The 20,008-nt window shown below is 42.9% G+C and overlaps 2 protein-coding genes across 3 annotated transcripts in view; one reads left to right on the top strand and one right to left on the bottom strand.

Annotated features, from left to right (window-relative positions):
• Nucleotides 1-3,144, top strand: part of phrf1 (PHD and ring finger domains 1) — a 34,330-nt gene extending 31,186 nt beyond the window's left edge. For both annotated transcript variants that reach the window (XM_056452179.1, XM_056452180.1), the window contains exons 15-18: nt 114-190; nt 1,135-1,272; nt 1,628-1,756; nt 1,912-3,144. In XM_056452179.1, the coding sequence (XP_056308154.1) occupies nt 114-190; nt 1,135-1,272; nt 1,628-1,756; nt 1,912-2,070 (503 nt within the window). In that variant the 3' untranslated portion in view covers nt 2,071-3,144. The remainder of the gene's footprint in view (nt 1-113; nt 191-1,134; nt 1,273-1,627; nt 1,757-1,911) is intronic.
• A 648-nt stretch (nt 3,145-3,792) lies between these two features.
• On the bottom strand, nt 3,793-7,885 carry irf7 (interferon regulatory factor 7). Its single transcript, XM_056452181.1, has 9 exons — nt 7,697-7,885; nt 6,956-7,112; nt 6,521-6,689; nt 6,344-6,441; nt 5,949-5,997; nt 5,640-5,774; nt 4,903-5,283; nt 4,375-4,490; nt 3,793-4,283 (listed from the first exon to the last, which is right to left on the bottom strand). Exons 1-9 carry the CDS (start codon nt 7,702-7,704, stop codon nt 4,137-4,139), a joined length of 1,260 nt encoding a protein of 419 aa, XP_056308156.1. The 5' UTR covers nt 7,705-7,885; the 3' UTR covers nt 3,793-4,136.
• Nucleotides 7,886-20,008: the final 12,123 nt, after the last annotated feature.

Consider the following 20,008-nt stretch of genomic DNA (forward strand, 5'->3'; position numbering starts at 1 on the left):
ATGAGATATTGAGTCAGTAGAGTTTAATTCATACCTTTAATCACACCTGGCTCAGAATACATAACATAAAATTATTTATTCAAAGAAATATGTTTTTCTTGTGTCTTTAATAGAACTTGCAATGTTTAAACTAAAGCTCAAGCAAGAAGGATCGCGGAGATCTGCAGCAACCCCACAATTTTCCAATCAGGTAAAGACTTTACCTCTGTCTGTAAGGGATAGATCATAATTTACTCACACTTGTTACCATTTTTTACATTTATGTAATTTTTTTTGTTCTCTGGGAGCTATTTTGAACATAGTCTCCGCCTCAGATGTCATGCAAGGCACCGCTCTCAGACCTGTGGTTAAATGCATGATGCATATGGCACACTTTTCTGGAAATACTTCAGTAAAAAAATTAATAATAAAATTGAAATATATATTTTTGAAAAATATATTGTTTGTTTACATTTTTTTATGCTCAAAAGCATTTGCTTTTATAGAATAAAGAAAATGTTCACTTTCAGTCATTAAAGTTTGTGTGATCTTTATGTAGAAAATTGGTGACCTAAATATGTCGGCATGCTTTTCTTAAATACCATTACCAATATTGATGTGTTGTAAACTTTTATTTAGTAATTTTAGTCATGAATGACTAATGCACATGTTGCATAATCAGCTGTTAGTTTGCAAATATTTCCACACTGAAATAGAATTGGTTTGTCAAATAGTATCATTATAAATGTTGCGTCATATGTAGTTGCTTTTAATGATCGTAAAGTGTCATAATATCACTGTTGACATTCACAATTTATTTCTTACTCTCACAAGTTGAAACAAAGCTTATGCATTTTCTATTGTACCCACGTGACTGAAACTGAAAGCAGACATACAGTTATAAGGCTTTGCTTCACAAGAACTGAAAGTTAAAGTTGCATTGCATGGGGAATTGCACTCCAAGGAGTGTCCCTAACAAAAACCAGTCAATCAAGGTTTATGAGGGTCATTATGTCCCTTCAGTTGTAAATGGAATATTAGCCAGAGAAGGTAATAAAAATAAGAAAATATTTCCTATTTTATTGGGCATTTTTAAATGGTTATGGGTACGTTGGTGCTAAAATGTCCTGAATCTTTTTTTTCTTCATATTAAAGGATAAAGCTTCATGTCAGGCTTATTCAAAAGTCACAGCAACAGTCTCCAGCCTCCAGTCTCCCCAAGGCGAATCCAGCAAAGCAAAATCTCGCAAAGAAGTTTTACAGGACCCCAATGAGAAAGAGAAAGTGGTTGGAGTATGTCACTGCACAATTTTCTCACATCTGTGATTTTAAAATTCATTGATGTCATTTATTGATGATTTTATATTTATATATATATATATGTGTATATATATATATATATATATATATATATATATATATATATATATATATATATATATATATATATATATACATATATATACATATATACATATATATATACATATATATACATATATATACATATATATATATATATATATATATATATATATATATATATATATATATATATATATATATACATATATATATATATATATATATATATATATATATATATACATATATATATATTATTTATTTTATTTTTTTCTTTTTGTAGTATATGAAGAAACTTCATATGCAAGAGCGAGCAATAGAGGAGGTCAAGCTTGCCATAAAGCCCTTCTATCAGAAAAGAGACATCACGAAGGAGGAATACAAAGAGATTCTGCGAAAAGCTGTTCAGAAGGTAATTGTGTGATCACAGATGATTTCTCTTGCTGTTGTGTTTTTACTTCTTCCTACGCACATATTTTTTCTGTTACTTCACTAATTTCCTGAATTAATTGTCATGTTTTTTTTATAACTTTAATGATCTTTGCATTTTTAATCCCATTTTTCAAGGTGTGTCATAGCAAGAGTGGTGAGATCAACCCAGTGAAGGTAGCTAATCTTGTCACAGCCTATGTAGAAAAATATAAACATGCAAGAAGACATAGGAAAGAGGAATCTGGGCAAAGCCGCCATGAAGATGTCCCGAATGACTTCCAAACTTCAGTATGAGGCCAAGGGTAACTGCTACATCCTTTTCAGACCACATCTTTTGCAATCAGCTGTAGATTTGATAATTTTTAAATCTGCAGTAAAATAAGAAACTCTTAAGGGCTCAATATCTTGTTATCAGTTAACCTTTTTAAAAATTTAGTTTCTTTTGGATGTGAAGATTATTGGAAAGTATCACTGCATGTCTGAATATATGATGTGTAAAGAAACTTTTTTTTGTTTAAAGTCTCAGGAAGTTTAGGTTTCTGGAAAGGCTCTTGCATCATGAGACTAAAATTTGACACATTTGTGTGTAGATATGCATGATATATGCTGAATAATATTAGGCGTGGTGAACACCAAAGTACCATCATGTACAATTGGCAAAAAATATAGTTTTGTGTATGAGCATTATGTTGAAAAATATCCGTTCACTCATATATACATAACTTTTGGATTGTTCTGTGTTTCTCAGAAAGCACAAAGCATATTTATTTAAATTAAAATCTTCTGATATCCAGTCTTGATGAGACTTTGGAATCACTGGTAATCTTGTGATGACTTTTCTTTTGAAAATTTTTTAATGCTCTAATTTGGGTAAAAGTTGATGTAGGCAATATCCTTATAAAATGTTTTGTTGTATACAGAGACATTTGTTCTCGTGATTCACATCAAATTAAGCTCCTAGATAAAATGAACCATTTTGTACATAACTACTAAAGTTTCAATGAAAAGTGTTTGGAAGTTAACATAAATTTATGACTGTAAAGTGTCATTCAAAAGGTAATTTGTACTAATTGTTGCTTTAATTGCTTGAGAAATGTTTCTACGTTTTGTTTTTGTTTTTCCATTTATCTCATGTAACTTTTGTTTCATCTCACAGTGAGGTGGGCAAGAAAAATTGCCGTTGTGCATGTGGCGAATTGTGGAGTTGATCTAAGTTGATATCCTGATAGAAGATTTTGATCTCTTACCCTTAATGAAAGTTATACCGGTCCAAGTGATTAGTCATGTATATTGGAGTATCTACATTGCTGTTTTTGCAAATACATCTGTTAAATTCTTTATATAATAAAAATAATTTCTCTAGATTCATTAATGATTATCATTTTTTTAAATGAAAGAATTCTCATAATTCTCATAATTTAGTATTAGCTTATGTTAAATGATTGATAGAAAGTCAAATACATTACCTGACAAAAAGTCTTGCCTATCCAAGTTTTAACTACAAATAATAACTTGACTTCTAGGCGATCATTTGGTATCAGAAGTGACTTATATGAAAGGCAAATGTCTTTAGATTACGTTTATTTGACCAAAATATAATCTGATCATGCTTTGATTTTTAATTGTTTAATTAGGACAGGATTGTCTGACTGTGGATAGACAAAAGTCTTTGTCACTTGACAGATTTCTGTGAGAATCCAGGTCTTCTGCAGCATTTGTGATGATTGGGATGCAGTTCAAACGATGATTTATCAGAAAAATCTACCCTCTGCCACTTTTCCAAATGATCAACTAGAAGTCAAGTTAATATTTGTTGCTCTTACAACTGGGATCAACAAGACTTTTGTCAGGTAGTGTATTGTTAAAAAAAATATTTGCAGTCAAACTTGGCATAATTACCTGTTTTAAAATATGAATATTAATGTTTCTTAATGTTCATGTAGTGTTGTATATTTAAAGTATTCATATTTTACACAAGACACATGTTTTAATTTTGGTTTATTAAAATTTAGAGATATAACATTTTTATAATGTTCATTAACCACTCCATGATATTTATAAACCAGGCAACAGACAAAATGAAACAAAGCTCTTTGGGCAAAATGGGAAAGATTCTTCAATAGAAGACATAAACAGGAGGCTCTAGCCTTCGTTAGAAAATGTTAAGAAGTCGATAAAATACAGTTTCAATGAGATTAAATGCCAGAAACACAATTTCTACAACACAAAGTGATCGCTTCAGAATGCCCCATGGAAATTACCTATGAATGTTTCTCTATTTCCGTTGTGCTAACAGTATAACAGTAACAAAATGAACTTGCTGTATTTATTTGAAAAGGTATTGTAATGGTATAGATCGTTTATTCCACTGAAGGCAGACCCAGAGAATTGATGAGGTCATATAAGCTATTGTGGGAGATTTGCAAGCTAACGTTATCATTTCGAAGAGATGATGCTCCCTCCATTTGAGCTCTTTCATGAAGTTCACGGCATATCAGAGGGACAACCTGCAGAGACCAGAAATACATTGCATTACATTGTATGATTTAAAATGATTAAAAAGCAAAATCAAAATATGCCTTTGTGCGGGATATGTACTTTGACAGTAATAAGTTTTTTCTCCAGTGGTTTTCCATCATGAAGTTTCTCCCCAAAGCACAGGTAGATGGTATAATCTGGAGACCCTCCTCTGTTTTCTTTAAAATCCAGTAGATCTAGGGGGTGTAAAGGGTGGGGGTTGTGGGGTATTTAAATTAGAATTTTAAAAAGAACTAAAGCTCTGTAATACAAATGATGTTCTGGTCTGTTTTTAACTCGATGTGAAATGATGGACGTATTTGTGAAACTCATTTATAACAGCGCATATAAATATGTTGAGATGTTAATGTAGATGTTGGTGTTAATAAGTTGAGATGGTAAATTTTTATTTCACTCTGTACTGTAGATGCTAATGGGATCAAAATTACAGACGATAATAACTGTAAAAAGGTTTAAGGCAATTCTGATGACCTCATATTTTGAAAACTAAATGATTCTTTATTTCTTTTCATTTGGTAACAGTGCTGTAAATTTTTAAAGAAGACATTATAGAATATGGTTAAGAATTTTACGGTGACTGACATATACCTCTTATGTACTTGTCAAAACTGAGCAGTTGTTCCTTGGAGTTCTGTTGCAGTTTCCTAGGCTCTAGGTTCTGGATCTCACATGGGTCACTGGTGCTAACAAAGACTTTACACTTGTCCTGACGAAAGCCATAGATGCCGTACTGGTTTACTTCCAACTGGAGACCTCTCTGAATACTGTCTAAAATGCGTTTAGTGTACTGTATCTGTTTGAGATCAATCAGACCCTCTGTGTTCGGGAAGCGGATTGGCTCCCCTCTCAGCTCAGATGGATCACATTGGTAGAAAAAATGAATGAATGATGAGCACAGACGTGTTTTCCAAACTTCTGTTCTTCTGTAGTTGATTGAGATCTCTAGGTCACAGAGGTTCCATTGGTGCACTAAAGTAAACATAAACATATACACACACATATATATATATATATATATATATATATATATATATATATATATATATATATATATATATATATATATATATATCTCACAATTTAGAGATGCAGTGTTTGGAATGTTTTAGGTATGGACAACATCATTATCTTGTATACAACTAACATTTTGGTGAATTAGTGGCAAATTCATATGACTGTCTACAGTTGTAATTAAACATTTTTACCACACTCAAGGTAAGGTTTTGTTTTGTGTCCCTTTTTTCCATGCAAATTCATATAAAATGGTATACATTTTCATGAAAGTTTCTTTAGGTTTTGAGATCTGGAACAGCTTTTTGTGTTACCTGTAGTGTGTGATTGCTGGACTGGAGCAGGTATGTTATTCTGAATGCATGGACCATCTGAATAGGTGGTCTCAAAGTAGTTGCTTGAAGTGGTTTGAATGTTTGGTTGGGAACAGGTCTCCCATGACTGGGATTCTGCATGTGAATATAAAGGGTATTTTGAAAATGTACCAAAGCAAGAGTCACTTTCAAACCTAACTTCTGTTGGTCAGTGTATTAGTAAAATATGATCAATGAGAACACAAGCACAATCTATGTAATTTTATAAGCTATGAATATAGTAAAGGTAGTGTTAGTAAATGTTCTTACCTGTATGCAGATTAAGATCCATTGTTTCCACCAGGTTGAGCAATTCCTCCTGTAAAGAAAAAAAAAAATCCTGAAAATATCAATAGCATTTAAAATGTCTTAATTCATTTTTAGAAAGAAATCCATTCTTCAGTGTCACATGACACCAATTTAGTGCTTTATTGTTAAATTATTAATGGTACTGAATAATTAGTAATGGTTATTATCAATGTTCACATTTACATTGGAATTGCAATATGCTAAATTATTGGACATTTCACTGGTAGTGCAATAATTTGACTTGATTTCATAACTTGATTTGGACTTTGTCATTCAAATATTTGTGTTTAATAATATATTATTTAAACATATATATTTTTGTTTTTCATGTCTACAATCATAAATCTGGACCTAACCTCTGTGTCTTGAGACATGTAATTAGATGCATTGTAGACCTCAGCAATGAATGGTAGCTGACATTTAACGGTCTCTGCACTCTGGATCTCTTGATGATCTGAAGGATAATATTGGTCAGGGCTTTATAATGCACCAATTTTTAATTTTCAATGATATTTTTTTTACAGTTAACTCACTTTGAGGACGAATGATGCGATATATTTTGTGTTGGTCATCTGCATCTTTGGAGTGATCCTCTAACATCTCAAAGTTTTTGAGACTGTGAAGTGCACATCGGAAGTTTGTCTTCCATTTCGCTTTGTCGTTAGGATGCTCGCTGATCTTCCCGCTGACTACAGCCCATTCCTGTAACAGACAAAAAATTTAACATAAAGCCTAACAAATATTTCACATTAGTGTGTAAATAATTTAAATTATTTTATAAATTTTAGTGTGAGAAATCAAAAAGATGTGGGGGCATTTACATAATGGTAAGAGAATAGCATCAGTTTTGTTTTTTTTAAATCCCACCTCCTATGAAGATCTTTATAGTCCAGCTAGCAATAAGCTTGTTGAATTACTGCAGAAGTGAATTGTTATGAAAGGTGATTGTCATGCATAGAGCAAGTTACCTTGAATATTTTAACATCCACATCACCAAGGTCTCTTCGAGCATTGTGTTTCCAAGGGATCCGAAATATGTCATGTCCTATCATGTTCAAACCCTCGTACTGCCCACTTTCCACCTGCTCTATGAGCCATGGTCCAAACTGAGGTTTGGCATTTGTGCTGCATAAAAATAAATCTAGTCAGATCTTATCTTATACAAGTGTTAGCTGAATGCGATAAAAGTATGTTTCATTTAAATTGTACATCACGGGATTTTTTTTAATGAAATACTACTACAATAGTACTGGGATTGTTCAGCCAAAACTGGAAATACATCTCATCTACTCACCTCCATGTCGTTTAAAACATGTATTTCTTTATTTCTCTGTACGTTCGATATATTGTGAGGAATTTTAGTACACCAACTTTATTGGAACTATTACATTCGGTAAATAAATCTATATAAATACAATTCAGACAAAATATCCATGGCTATTGTAGCCTAATGGTTTGTGTGAAACATCAAACGGTAAATAAAATCGCATTGTGACTATAATGATTTAAATGTTGTAAATATGCTATTAATTAGCGATGAAATAATCGCCACACTGTAAATATTGCTAGTTAACCGTTCGATTATAAAGGTTCGTAGATATACTCGCGTCAGTTTCAAAAGCTTTTGTTTACATCAGGCACCTTGCGCAAGCCAAAACGCTTTTTCGTGTAATAGGTTTCAATAACAGCCGATTATTTCGTCATCTTACCTCTGCATCGCTGCGATGTTGTTAACCCTGAAGCAGTTCCGCTACTACCGCGTACTTTCCAGCGCTTTAATGCCTCTCTTCTTTTTATATACACCGTAAAGCGTCATGAAACCACATCCCTCTTAGGAGTAGTCTCATTAATTATAGTAAAGTTCAATGAATCGAAAGCTAGCCGCTATCGAAACTAAAAGTAAGTTGCGCTATTTCTTTTGCTCATTGCATCATCATCGTCATCATCATCATCATATGGCAATTGAGGTGAGGGTTGCCGATCAGTATTTTTCTTGTCTGTTATACTGGGTTTTTAACCACTTTTACTTATTTTCGTCATAAATAAATTTGTTCTCAAGAGTTTATTTCACTGAAATTGATTTTATTTTAAAACAAAACAGAAGAATGTTATTTTAAAAATCACAGTCCTGTTGAAATTTATATAAGTTACCCCAAGAAACTAATGTTCAACTACTGCAATGGTTTCAAAATCACATTTTCTAAAAACATTTTTATCATAGTGTACAGAATTACTAAAGATCCAGAGTTCATAGAGATGTAACCAGGTGATGGTTGAGAGGGGCTAAATATTTATAAAAATGATGCACAAAGGTGTAGAAAAATAAAGAAAACCCTTTAAGATACTCAATGTGACGTCACGCGTATGCGTACGCAAGCGTGCGCGCTCATGTGAAAATGAGGACGTAACTGCATTTGTACAGATGAAGCGGTTTACAACTTTTGTATTTGAGTGCACAGTGAGAAACAAGTAAAAAGTGAGTAAATCTTAGTTGAGTCATTATCACTATAAAATGCCTTTGAAACATCAACATTTAAAAAAAAAAAAAAGTTTGAGATTTTTGATTTAACCACGTAGTTGTATTTAATTAGACATCATAGGCTGTAAGAAATGAATGTTGGTCAAGCTCCTGCACTTTTTACAAATAATGAATGTTGGTCAAGCTCCTGCACAAACCAGTAAACAAATCTCAAATTGTGTCAACCCTGTCATTCATGGACAAATTCAAAGTATAAGTATATTTTCATACTAATGCGATAATAAAATGCATATTTTCATAATGTGTCCCTCTACCAACCCAACTTTATAGATTATGGAAAAAGTCTATTTATATTAATAAAGTAAAATAAATTTATTTCCCAGTAAAATAAGCAATTGTTGCACGTTCTTTTCACAAAAAAAAAAAAAAAAAAAAAAAACCCAAGATCTAAAATATTTTGTCAAACTTTCAAACAATATTAACTGACCCTTATTGGTTAATTAAGAAATCACACAAGATGTTTTGCTGAGGTTATAAATAATGTTTCTTTTCATAAAAGTTTAACATGATGGTGGAAAAACTGATGACGGTGGACAAAGACTTTATTTAGTGAACTAAATATGGAGGAACATTTGAAAAACAACAGTTACAACAGGTTTTATATTAAAGGGTTAATATAAAAGGGTTGTAAAAGGTTTCAAGAATTCAACTTCTGTTTTCACTAAGTACTGCAAACCATTGAGCCACCATGTCGCCTCTTCTGCTATCAATTAGACTTTATCAATATTCAAATTAATGGGAAAAATAAACAATTATTGTCCTTCCAATTAAACAAAATTTGCTAATGAATGTAAATCATTAAAAAGACAACTCAAGTTAAACACCTTAATAATACTTTTTTTCTCAGAATAAGGTAAATAATTAGATTACAGATGTTTACATAAATGCACAAATACTTAGTGCTGTATTTTTATTTCAAACAGTCAATGAGCTCCATTATATGGACTTTAAAAGGATATAGACTGAGACTGATGTAGCCAAAAGGCTTGTATTGTCCACTCATGTATTGCATCTACTGGTGTAGTATGTATGCGTGGTATAAGTGTTGTAACATAAAAACATTAACTAATTAACAATAAAATATTAAATAAATAAAGTGTCAATAACAATGCATATGTCCACCATGTCAAGGAAGGATTTGTGACAGGGTGGACAATTCAATTCATCTTTATTTCTATAGCGCTTTTACCATGTCAAAGCAGCTTCACATAGACGATTATAGAGAACTGAAACAGTGTCAGTTCAGTTTTCAGAGTTGAAGTTCAGTTTAGTTCAGTTCAGTGTGGTTTAATATTCACTGCTGAGAGTTCAAACACTGACGAGCAAATCCGTTGATGCACAGCCAGGCTCAGTTGGGCACGATCATTTCTCCTATGGCCTAACTTCTTGTGCAGAGCTGCAGTCTAGGCGCCGGAGGCTGGAGAACGCTGGACGTCCATCGTGGAGCTGCAGGTGGGAAAAAGTCACCGGCTGGTGTAAAGATTGGGCCTTTAAGATCAATGCGAAGACTCGTCTGTCACAGGGGGTTATATAGGAATCTCACGCTCTTCACTCCTCCATGACCACCACAGCAGCTGCTAAGGATACAGCCTGGTTCAGGATTATGGAAACCTGGGGAATAATAAAAAAAAAGACTAACATAAGCGCATATGCCGTCAAATTATAATGTCTTTTGGGAATGAGAAAAAAAGAAGACATTTATGGCTAACGATAGCATTTATTCAACAAAGGTTGTACCTGCAGCTGGCAAAGTGTTTCCATATTTAAGCTCTTTGTATACAGTTTAAAAGCTATATATTTTATTTCTGAATTTTATTATTTCACTATGACAAGGTGGACATGATAAGGGTGGACATGTTAAGCTTAACAACATTTCAGATTCATTTATGAGGAAAAAATAGGAAACATAAGTGTAGATAGTTACTGTGTGCACAGCAGATGTTTTAACCACTGAAGAAAGGCAAAATGGGCATGGGGATGCCAATGAGTACATGACAAGGTGGACAGCAATTTCAAGGACATGCAAAATGATTAATAATATTATGAAAAGAAAAGAAAAGTTATCAAAATTACATGTTATCAAATAACTTGTTAAAGACAGTAAGAATATATAAAAATTTAATTTTATCTAATTGATCTACTTTATAGACTTCCTGAAGTTGGCTGAGCAGTGTGTGGGACATGGCAAAATCCCATCCATTCAATTAAAGAATATAGCAAAAATTGCCAAAAACATATTTTAAAACACTAATAATTCTACCCGCATATAATACCTACCTGCTATATTCAAACATCAGAATTTCATTATTTCACATTATGTTCATTTATGACTGAATCAATCTTGTGGGATATCAAAGGCACGTTATAGTGATAATGACCCAGTTTATGCTTGTCAGTTCTAATGTATTTTGAGAATTAATACTGTTGTCTTACGGTTTATGCAATTCTAAGATGTTGTGGTTTCTTTTTAGAGTGCCGCTACTGCAATCTGCATTTATTTGCTTATTGCACACAAGACAAAAAATTGTATTACATGATATGTTTCTTTCGACTGGTAAACAGTTTGTTGATAACTGAGCAAACATTCCAGCACTGCAATTATATTTCTTTTTGTGTTTTGTTTGTTCAGGTTTTTAGCCCTTGCCAAAAAAAGAAGCAAAGACTCTGATTTTTTATTGGTCCTGTGTATTAATTTCCTGAGGCGACACAGATCTTGCCTCAAGTTGATGGGAACGTTGAACTGTAAAAAAATAAAATCTCTCAAAGATTACCTTGCATATCACCTGTAAAAAATCCTGCATTTTTGTGACACACTAATAAAATCAAAAATGGTGATGAAGTATTGAGAAGCCACAACATTCATGCCGAAGAATTCTAATAGCTTAATGGATTGGGGCTCACGTAGTAAAACGATTTGACTGATATAGACTAGTGAAATTTGAAAAACTTGAATATATCCCTACACACTTTATCCTTTTTTCTTTCTGCCATATGTGAATCTAGCTTAATCCTAGGAAAATTATAACTGGAATTACCAGAATTCTATAACTAGAATTACCATAGCGGTCTTTCTGACCGTTTTCATATGACACGTCATATTTACATTTAAAGCTTCTATTGAGATATTAAAATTAAGATTTCAATGTCTGTCTTCATATTTAATTTGGTCATCACCTGAACAATATGATTGTTTTGGTAACACAGCCTATGAATGTATAGTTAGCCTACGAGACTACCAGTGAATGTCTACGCCTCACGTTCATTTTTTACTAGCAGGGTAGAAAGCGTTTCATGATGCTGAATATGCTGTTTTGAAAGACCTATTTCAAGTAAAGTTATGTTTTTGTTAGCTGGAAGTTTCTAGGCAACAGAGGCATGCATATTTTAGTGACGGAAAATTAGCACAGACCAATATAGAGTTGTGACAAATCCATTGACTCCAATGGAACATTTTTTTAAGACCGCAATGGTGGCTTTTTTTAAACCACATGGCTATAAATGCTAACTTCTGGAGACTAGTGATAGAATAGTCTCCAGAAGTTAGCATTTATAGCCATGTTACTGCTGAAGACCGCTGGTTTTTCACTTTTGAAAGGTAAGAAGTTTCTAAAAATAAGACTATGTTTTAATGTTATCTAACATTTGTTTAAATTAACCACAAAGCACATTCTGGAACTATTTGAGCCTACATCTGGGGTGCCTAAACTCGGTCCTAGAGTGCCAGTGTCCTGCAGAGTTTAGCTCCAACTTGATTCAACACATCTGCCAGGAAGTTTCTAGTATGCTAGTAAGAACTTGATTAGCTTGCCCTTTGGCATCCATAAACAAGACAGAGAGCTTCTGACAGGTGCTTCTTTCTTTATTTTGCTCAAGATGAGAGCCATCAATCTAACATTGCATAGCACCACGAAACTACACAAAGAAACAACTAAATCAATAAATGCAACTCGTATATAGAAAAATAATAATAAATTAAATAAAGTTCAAAACCACTACTAAAAAAACAGAGCTAACAATTAACATATATACAAACCAGCTCATATGCCTTAAATAACTTCACAAACCTCGCTCCGCTTTACCAAAGGGTTCTAGTGTTTAAACTGAGCAGGATTAAGCCTTCTTTCATTATAAATCGCTACTCATCACCATGAAACATGAAATGCACAGAAACATATATGCTCTTCTCTCTGCTAGTCAAACTAACTCACAGAAGTTAACCCCCGCTTTTGGGCATCCCTCTTCCGATCTCTTCATGCAGCCCAAAGGTCCGAGCCATCCCGTGAGACACCTGCAAATACCCAGAGTTGGACTATGGGCCATATGGCCAATCAACGCCGGCGCAGACCTGGACAGTCTCGTCCAGCCTGGCACCTCTTTGTGTTGAAAAAGGGGTCATTTGTCCCGATGGGCTTTCAACCAAGGTTGAACCTGGACGCGGGCGTCCCACGCGACACATTTACCACAGGAGACAGGGATCATTTGTCCCAATTGGGACTTAGCAAAGGCTGAACCTGGACGCGGCCGTCCCACGCGACACTTCTAACACAGGAGATAGGGATCATTTGTCCCATTCGAAGCTATTTTTTACCACACAGATAGAGGAATAATAAAGACACTGAACACCATATGACCTTTATTGTTAAATATTTATTCAGGAAGATTCAGAGTCTTCTGTTGCTTCGAGGGTGCGTTTCCCCTTCGAAGGCGGCCATGGCAGCGTTCTCCTGCTAGTTCCCTCCTGAAAAAGAGAAAAGGCCAGTTAGCTAACACCACACGTCCCTCTGTTGAGGTCCATGCCAAAAAGGAACTGATTTACCAGGGGTGACCCGGGACTCTCTGCCCTCTTGCGCCCCTTCCTTGAGTGGCGTTCTCTGCCCGCTGCCTCCTCCTCCTCCACCAAGGCCCTCTTGAAGAGTCTGCGGCGCTCACGTGCTTGGAGAGGGCCGAGGTGAAGCGCGTAGAACTTATCTGAGGTTGAGGTGTCGTGGCACATGAATTGGGCCACCTTCCTGCGATCCTCAGAAAAATGTGAATTCTTTGCCTGCGTCAGAGACAGACAGACAGAGACTTTTTGGGGTCAAAGCCGCTGGCAGTCATGGGGGTCAGCGGGGCGGCACTGGCATAAGATACTCACGTGGGTCGCGATGGCAGTTCGGACGTCAGTGAAGGTGGGCTTGCCGGAAAGCCCCATGCTGGTCAACGCAGATTGAAAATATTTGTTCAGGGTTCGACAGGGACTGGGTCTGGAAGAAAAAAAAAAATAGGAGGCCTGGCTTCCCCCGGGGAGGCTAGCCCGCAGCTGCAAGAACCTCCGGAACCAGCTGTATTCTTCCTTGTTGAGAGACAGCTGAGCCGCGCCGAAGGCTCGGTTTGTCTTATGCGTGGTGATCTGGGAAAAACAGAGAGAAGATGAGTGAGCCCTACCACTGGTGGCCCCCACATGCAAAGTTCCACTCACGTTAATGACATAGGCGGACTCGTCCGGGCTTCTGGAGGCCTCTTCGACCTCCTGGATGGTCAGGTTCTGGAAGACCCCACAGCGATGGCCCGTGATGCAGGTCAGGTAGCCGCTCAGGTAGCCATAGAAGCGCCACTGCTGCCTGGTGTCTGGGCTGGACTCGAGGCCGTCTGACGGAGGGAAGATAGGGGTTAGACTTTTCCAACAAGCCTTGTTACACCACCAACGGTTTAAACTTAGCGATAGCCGCTGGTGCCCCAAGGCAAAAGTCTTCTCCGGGGCGCCAGCGGCACTCGGTCAAACCGAACCATGGGGGTTAAGGGGTGGGTACGCTGACGTGGCTCGGTTTGACCGAGAGCCGCTGGTGCCCCGGAGCAGAAGAGGGAGAAACGGAGAGAAGGTCAGCATTTCCACAAGACCGGCGGGACCAAACACTCACCTAAAAGGGCAGGTATTTTTCTCCCAGCCATGCGATGACAGCGTAGCAGGGTGGCTTTGGAGATGACTCTGCCTTCTTTGGCCTGCTTGATCCTTACCTCGTGTACCACGACGCAGCGGCGTATGCCGCGAATGAGAGCTCGAAGCTCCCTGCGAGCCAGCACCAGGGTGGTACTGGAGAGGCGGCAGGAGGCTGGCGGGGTTTCGGAGAGATAATCCAGGAACTGCGCTACGTTCTTCAGGTAGTGCTTCTTCGTGGGCTTGGGCGAGGCAGTTTGGCCTAGCAGGGCAGACCAAGCTCGGATGCGCGCCGGTTGGTTGAGGAAGGACAAGGTTTCTGGGTCCGTGTGGCCTTTCGCTATGAAGCCTAGGTAAGGCCTTGACCCTCGCCAGTTTGGAGGCGACGTTATTCCGCAGACGGGCGGTGGGCTCACTCCCCAATTGGAAACCCTCGAACTGTTCCAAAAGCAAGTTTGCAGAACGGGGGCGAAAATCAAAAGTCAGCCTACAACATACACCCACCACCAGCCCAACAGAGAAGTGCCATAACCATGCTCAACTCAAGGCGTGGGCATGGTCTGGGTACGGGTAGTTTGTTGAATCGTAGGCTTCCACAGGCCCGGAGGCCGCCCGGACACTTCGGGCCGCGCCTCGCTCGGGGGCGGGGGCGGGGTCGGGGGATGGTGCCGGTGGGGCAGGAGACGACCTTGCCCGCCTGCTCTTCCTCCCCTCTTCCCCCCTCCTCAACTCTCGATAGCGGCGGGTGAATTTGAGCTGGGTGGACCTCAGCTTGTCCACCTCCTGTGGAGCTCTGAGAGCTGGGCCTGTATGCGCTCCATTGCGACCCTGCGGCGGGGGTCGGCGCAGGGACGCTCGGCTTCCGGGCCGTCTGATTCCTGTTCCTCTTCGGAGGACGACGCTAGCTGAGACACCACGGGTACCGTCGGTTGAGTGGACTGCAACCACCACAACAACTCTCGAGCCACTTTCCGACGCCTCGTTCGGCCCATGGCGTCCTTCCTGGATGAGACGGAGAGCTCGGCGTGCTGCTGCTTAAGGTGTCGGCAGCCGGGCACCGGGCATGCCGTCTTCCGCGTGTCCACGCGGTCAGCGGCGAGCGCCAGCAAAAGCTTCTTCTCGTTCGCGTTCGACACCTTGTGGACCGCGGACAGGTGCGGCGAGAGGCGGCTGTAGACGTTGAAGCAGAGTGCACATTCGATCATGACCGTTCAAGACCAAGGCTGGAGGGAGAGAGACCCACATGCTGCGTGGAGCGGTTTAAAAGATGGCGGATGCATCGTCCACTTCCGCGTCAGCGACGCTAATCCCCCCTCCCCCTCTTAAAGGGGAAGACCGATATCTACGAGATCCTTTTGGTCCAAACTTGTATAATTTGGAAGCAGTTGTTACGACTTTTGGTGGATTTTTGTCCCGGGAACAACGCACCATGTCAGGCAGCCTTACCGTGCCAGCAGCGGGGACTTTTTTTTGCGCTGCTTTTTGATTATTCCCCTTTCCCCACACAAAGGGATGGGCATGAGCCCCGCCGAACACGCACCGTTTTGGGCAGCTTGTACTGCGGCAGTCCACAGGGGGCTTTTTGCATCAAACTTTTTATAGTTCCCTTCTTTGCCCCCACAAAGGGATGGCATGTGCCCCGTCGAACACACACAGTTTTGGGCAGCTTGGACTGCGCCAGCCCGCAGGGGGCTTTTTGCATAAAGCTTTTTGTAGTTCCCTTTTCTGCCCCCACAAAGGGATGGCATGAGCCCCGCCGAACACGCATGGTTTTGGGCAGCTTGGACTGCACCAGCCGCGGGGGCTTTATACATGGCTTTTTCCCAGTTTCAAAGCAGTGTCGTAGAACCCCATCGAACACGCAACCATCAAAAAGGAAGGGCCAGACTGTAAGCCCGGACATCACTGACCCCGGCTTGTTTCACCTCGCCAGAAACTACTAGCGGCCACCCTCCGCCTCCACCAGCCACCCCCACACACCTCCGGGGGAGAGGGGTAGGGGGCAGGTGGGGCAGGGGAGATCGCCGAGGGCCGGCAAGGATAAACCCGAAGGGGTGGGCAGGCTTGCGGACGGGCGGGAGACGCAGCACTGGTCATGCGCGCACACACAGGGGCTGGAGCCAGCGCCAGCCCATATCCCACGCGACCCCTGGGCTCGATTCACCACGCTGGAGACTCTACCGAGCCCACCTACCACCCCCAGCACTTGTCCAGGGCGAGGGGGGTGCGAACTGAGAATCAGCAGGGGGGGGGACAAAGCACGGGGTCAGGCGGGCGGGCTGGTGGGCAGAGCGGCGAACATGCTCTTGGTCAAAACCAGACGGGCCATTTGAGTTTTTTCTCCCACAGATAGAGGCGGGAAAGGGGGGGGGGGTGTGTGCGGAGGGACACCCCCCCCACGCCTCCCTCACAGCACGCCCGAGGCAGGGAGGAACCAACCACACCCATAGAGGCCGACCCACCAATGTTGGGGCGGGTGCCGGGCGGGGGCCTAACCCATGGGGTGTCAAAACAAGCTCCTATCAATCAGCGTACTTGGTCCAGGCGCGAAACGGTCAAAACGTAAGTCCACTTTTTCAAAGCCCCCAAACCGTCAGAACCTAAGTCCGCATTTCTACGCCTTCCCCGAATTCTTGATGGGAGGTCAGAGACAATCAGCGCCGGACAGGCACCTCCAGGCGCGGGACGTCCCGGAAAAGGGGTCTCCCGTCGGGCATGGCTTGGCGGGCTGGGGCCTGGGTCTCACCAAGTACCCCGGTGAGCGTTGCCGCCTCGCCACCGGCAGTTCCGGAGACCACCCATCTTCCTCATGGCCCCAAATGGACTGGTTTCAAAAGCTCGCTGGAAAGACCGACCATCATCCCAAATGCTGATGCTGACACCCAAGGCCACCACTGCCACCCCCTGTCCCCCAGGGCCCACATCCTGTCCGGGGGCAGGAGCCCCTAACTCCCAAGACCACCACTGCCACCCCCTGTCCCCCAGGGCCCACACCCTGTCCGGGGGCAAGGGCGCATACCCTGTCCGGGGGCAGGGGCTCACACCCTGTCCGGGGGCAGGGGCCCACGTTAGAGGGGCTGGAGCCCCTGACTCCCAAGGCCACCACTGCCACCCCTTTCCCCCAGGGCACACACTCTTTCCGGGGCAAGCACCGGGCCCAAAGGGTCTTCTAGTTTGACACCTGCTCACCAGCAGACCCCGGGCACCCCACACGCCACGAACATTGAATTAGTGGCACGCGCTACGCAGACGTGCCGTTGGTGACCCATCTGGATGTGGGGGACCACCCTCTCCACCACCTCGCCGTACTGTGGTAGATAGCTCGGGTGCACCAGCCTTTCCCACAACCGCCACCCGGCGCAGTGCTTAATTTGTTAAGGCGGCTGGGGTGCACCAGCAGCACGTAGTTCCAGGAGCGTTCGATATGGGGGTTTTGTGTTTGCCTTCCTCCAGTGCCGGAGGTTCACCCCCACCCCCACCAAGGCCAACAGCGCTGGCCGGGATCGGAGCACTGTCTTTGGGCAAGCCTTTGATGACTGAACCGCTTGGTTGAGGCTGCACCCCCAGGCCCCCAATGCCAACGGCGCTGGCCTGGATCGGGGCACTGTCTTTGGGCAAGACTTCGATGACTGAACCGCTTGGTTGGGGCGGGACCCCCACCCCCCAATGCCAGCGGCGCTGGTCGGGATCGGGCACTATCTCGGGGCAAGCCTTTAATGACTGAAGCGCTTGGTTGAGGCGGGACCCCCAGGCCCCCAATGCCAACGGCGCTGGCAAAGATCGGGGCACTGTCTTTGGGCAAGACCGATGACTGAACCGCTTGGTTGGGGCGGGACCCCCACCCCCCAATGCCAGCGGCGCTGGTCGGGATCGGGCACTATCTCGGGGCAAGCCTTTAATGACTGAAGCGCTTGGTTGAGGCGGGATCCCCAGGCCCCCAATGCCAATGGCGCTGGCAAAGATCGGGGCACTGTCTTTGGGCAAGACTTCAATGTCTGAACCGCTTGGTTGGGGCGGGACCCCCAACCCCCAAGGCCAACGGCGCTGGCCAAGATCGGGGCACTGTCTTTGGGCAAGCCTTTGATGACTGAAGCGCTTGGTTGAGGCGGGACCCCCAGGCCCCCAACGGCAATGGCGCTGGCCGGGATCGGGACACTTTTGCGGGCAGCCAGCCTCGCGATTGATCCCCTGGTACAGGCACCTCCAGGTGCGGGACATCCCAGAAAAGGGGTCTCCCGTCGGGCATGGCTTGGCGGGCTGGGGTCTGGGTCTCACCAAGTACACCGGTGAGCGTCGACACCACCAGCCACGCTAATTCTCACTCACCCAACTGTGCCACTGGGGCCCCCAATGCCCCCAATGCCCCCAATGCCAGCGGTGCTGGTGGGGATCGGGGCACTTTTGCGGGCAAGCTTATGATGTCTGAACCGCGTGATTCAGGCGGGACCCCCACCCCCCAATACCAGCGGCGCTGGCCGGGAACGGGCACTATCTCGGGGCAAGCCTTTCATGACTGAATCGCTTGGTTGAGGCGGGACCCCCAGGCCCCCAATGCCAACGGCGCTGGCAAAGATCGGGGCAATGTCTTTGGGCAAGACTTCAATGTCTGAACCGCTTGGTTGGGGCAGGACCTCCACCCCCCAAGGCCAACGGCGCTGGCCAAGATCGGGGCACTGTCTTAGGGCAAGACTTCAATATCTGAACCGCTTGGTTGGGGCAGGACCCCCACCCCCCAAGGCCAACGGCGTTGGCCAAGATCGGGGCACTGTCTTTAAGCAAGACTTCAATGTCTGAACTGCTTGGTTGGGGCGGGACCCCCACCCCCCAAGGCCAACGGCGCTGGCTTGGATCGGGGCACTGTCTTTAAGCAAGACTTCAATGTCTGAACCGCTTGGTTGGGGCGGGATCCCCACCCCCCAAGGCCAACGGCGCTGGCCTGGATCGGGGCACTGTTCCTGGGTAAGCCTGTAATGTCTCAACCCCTTGGCTGAGTTTCTCCATACCCACGGGCGCCCACCAGCTCGCCCGGGGTCGGGGCACTGTTCCTGGGTAAGCCTGCAATGTCTCAACCCCTTGGCTGAGTTCCTCCATACCCACGGGCGCCCACCAGCTCGGCCGAGGTCAGGGCACTGTTCCTGGGTAAGCCTTCAATATCTCAACCCCTTGGCTGAGTTCCTCCATACCCACGGGCGCCACCAGCTCGCTCGGGGTCGGGGCACTGTTCCTGGGAAGCCTTCAATGTCTCAACCCCTTGGCTGAGTTTCTCCATACCCACGGGCGCCCACCAGCTCGCCCGGGGTCAGGGCACTGTTCCTGGGTAAACCTGCAATGTCTCAACTTCTTGGCTGAGTTCCTCCATGCCCACGGGCGCCCACCAGCTCGCCCGGGGTTGGGGCACTGTTCCTGGGTAAGCCTTCAATGTCTCAACCCCTTGGCTGAGTTCCTCTGTACCCACGGGCGCCCACCAGCTCGCCCGGGGTCGGGGCACTGTTCCTGGGCGAGCCAGCCAGCCTGGCCATTGACCCCCTGGTTCATTCAAACGCAAAGCCGCCAAAACCTAAGTCCACA

This window comes from Danio aesculapii, chromosome 25 (genome assembly GCF_903798145.1).
Source record: "Danio aesculapii chromosome 25, fDanAes4.1, whole genome shotgun sequence".
NCBI classification, from domain to species: Eukaryota; Metazoa; Chordata; class Actinopteri; order Cypriniformes; family Danionidae; genus Danio; species Danio aesculapii.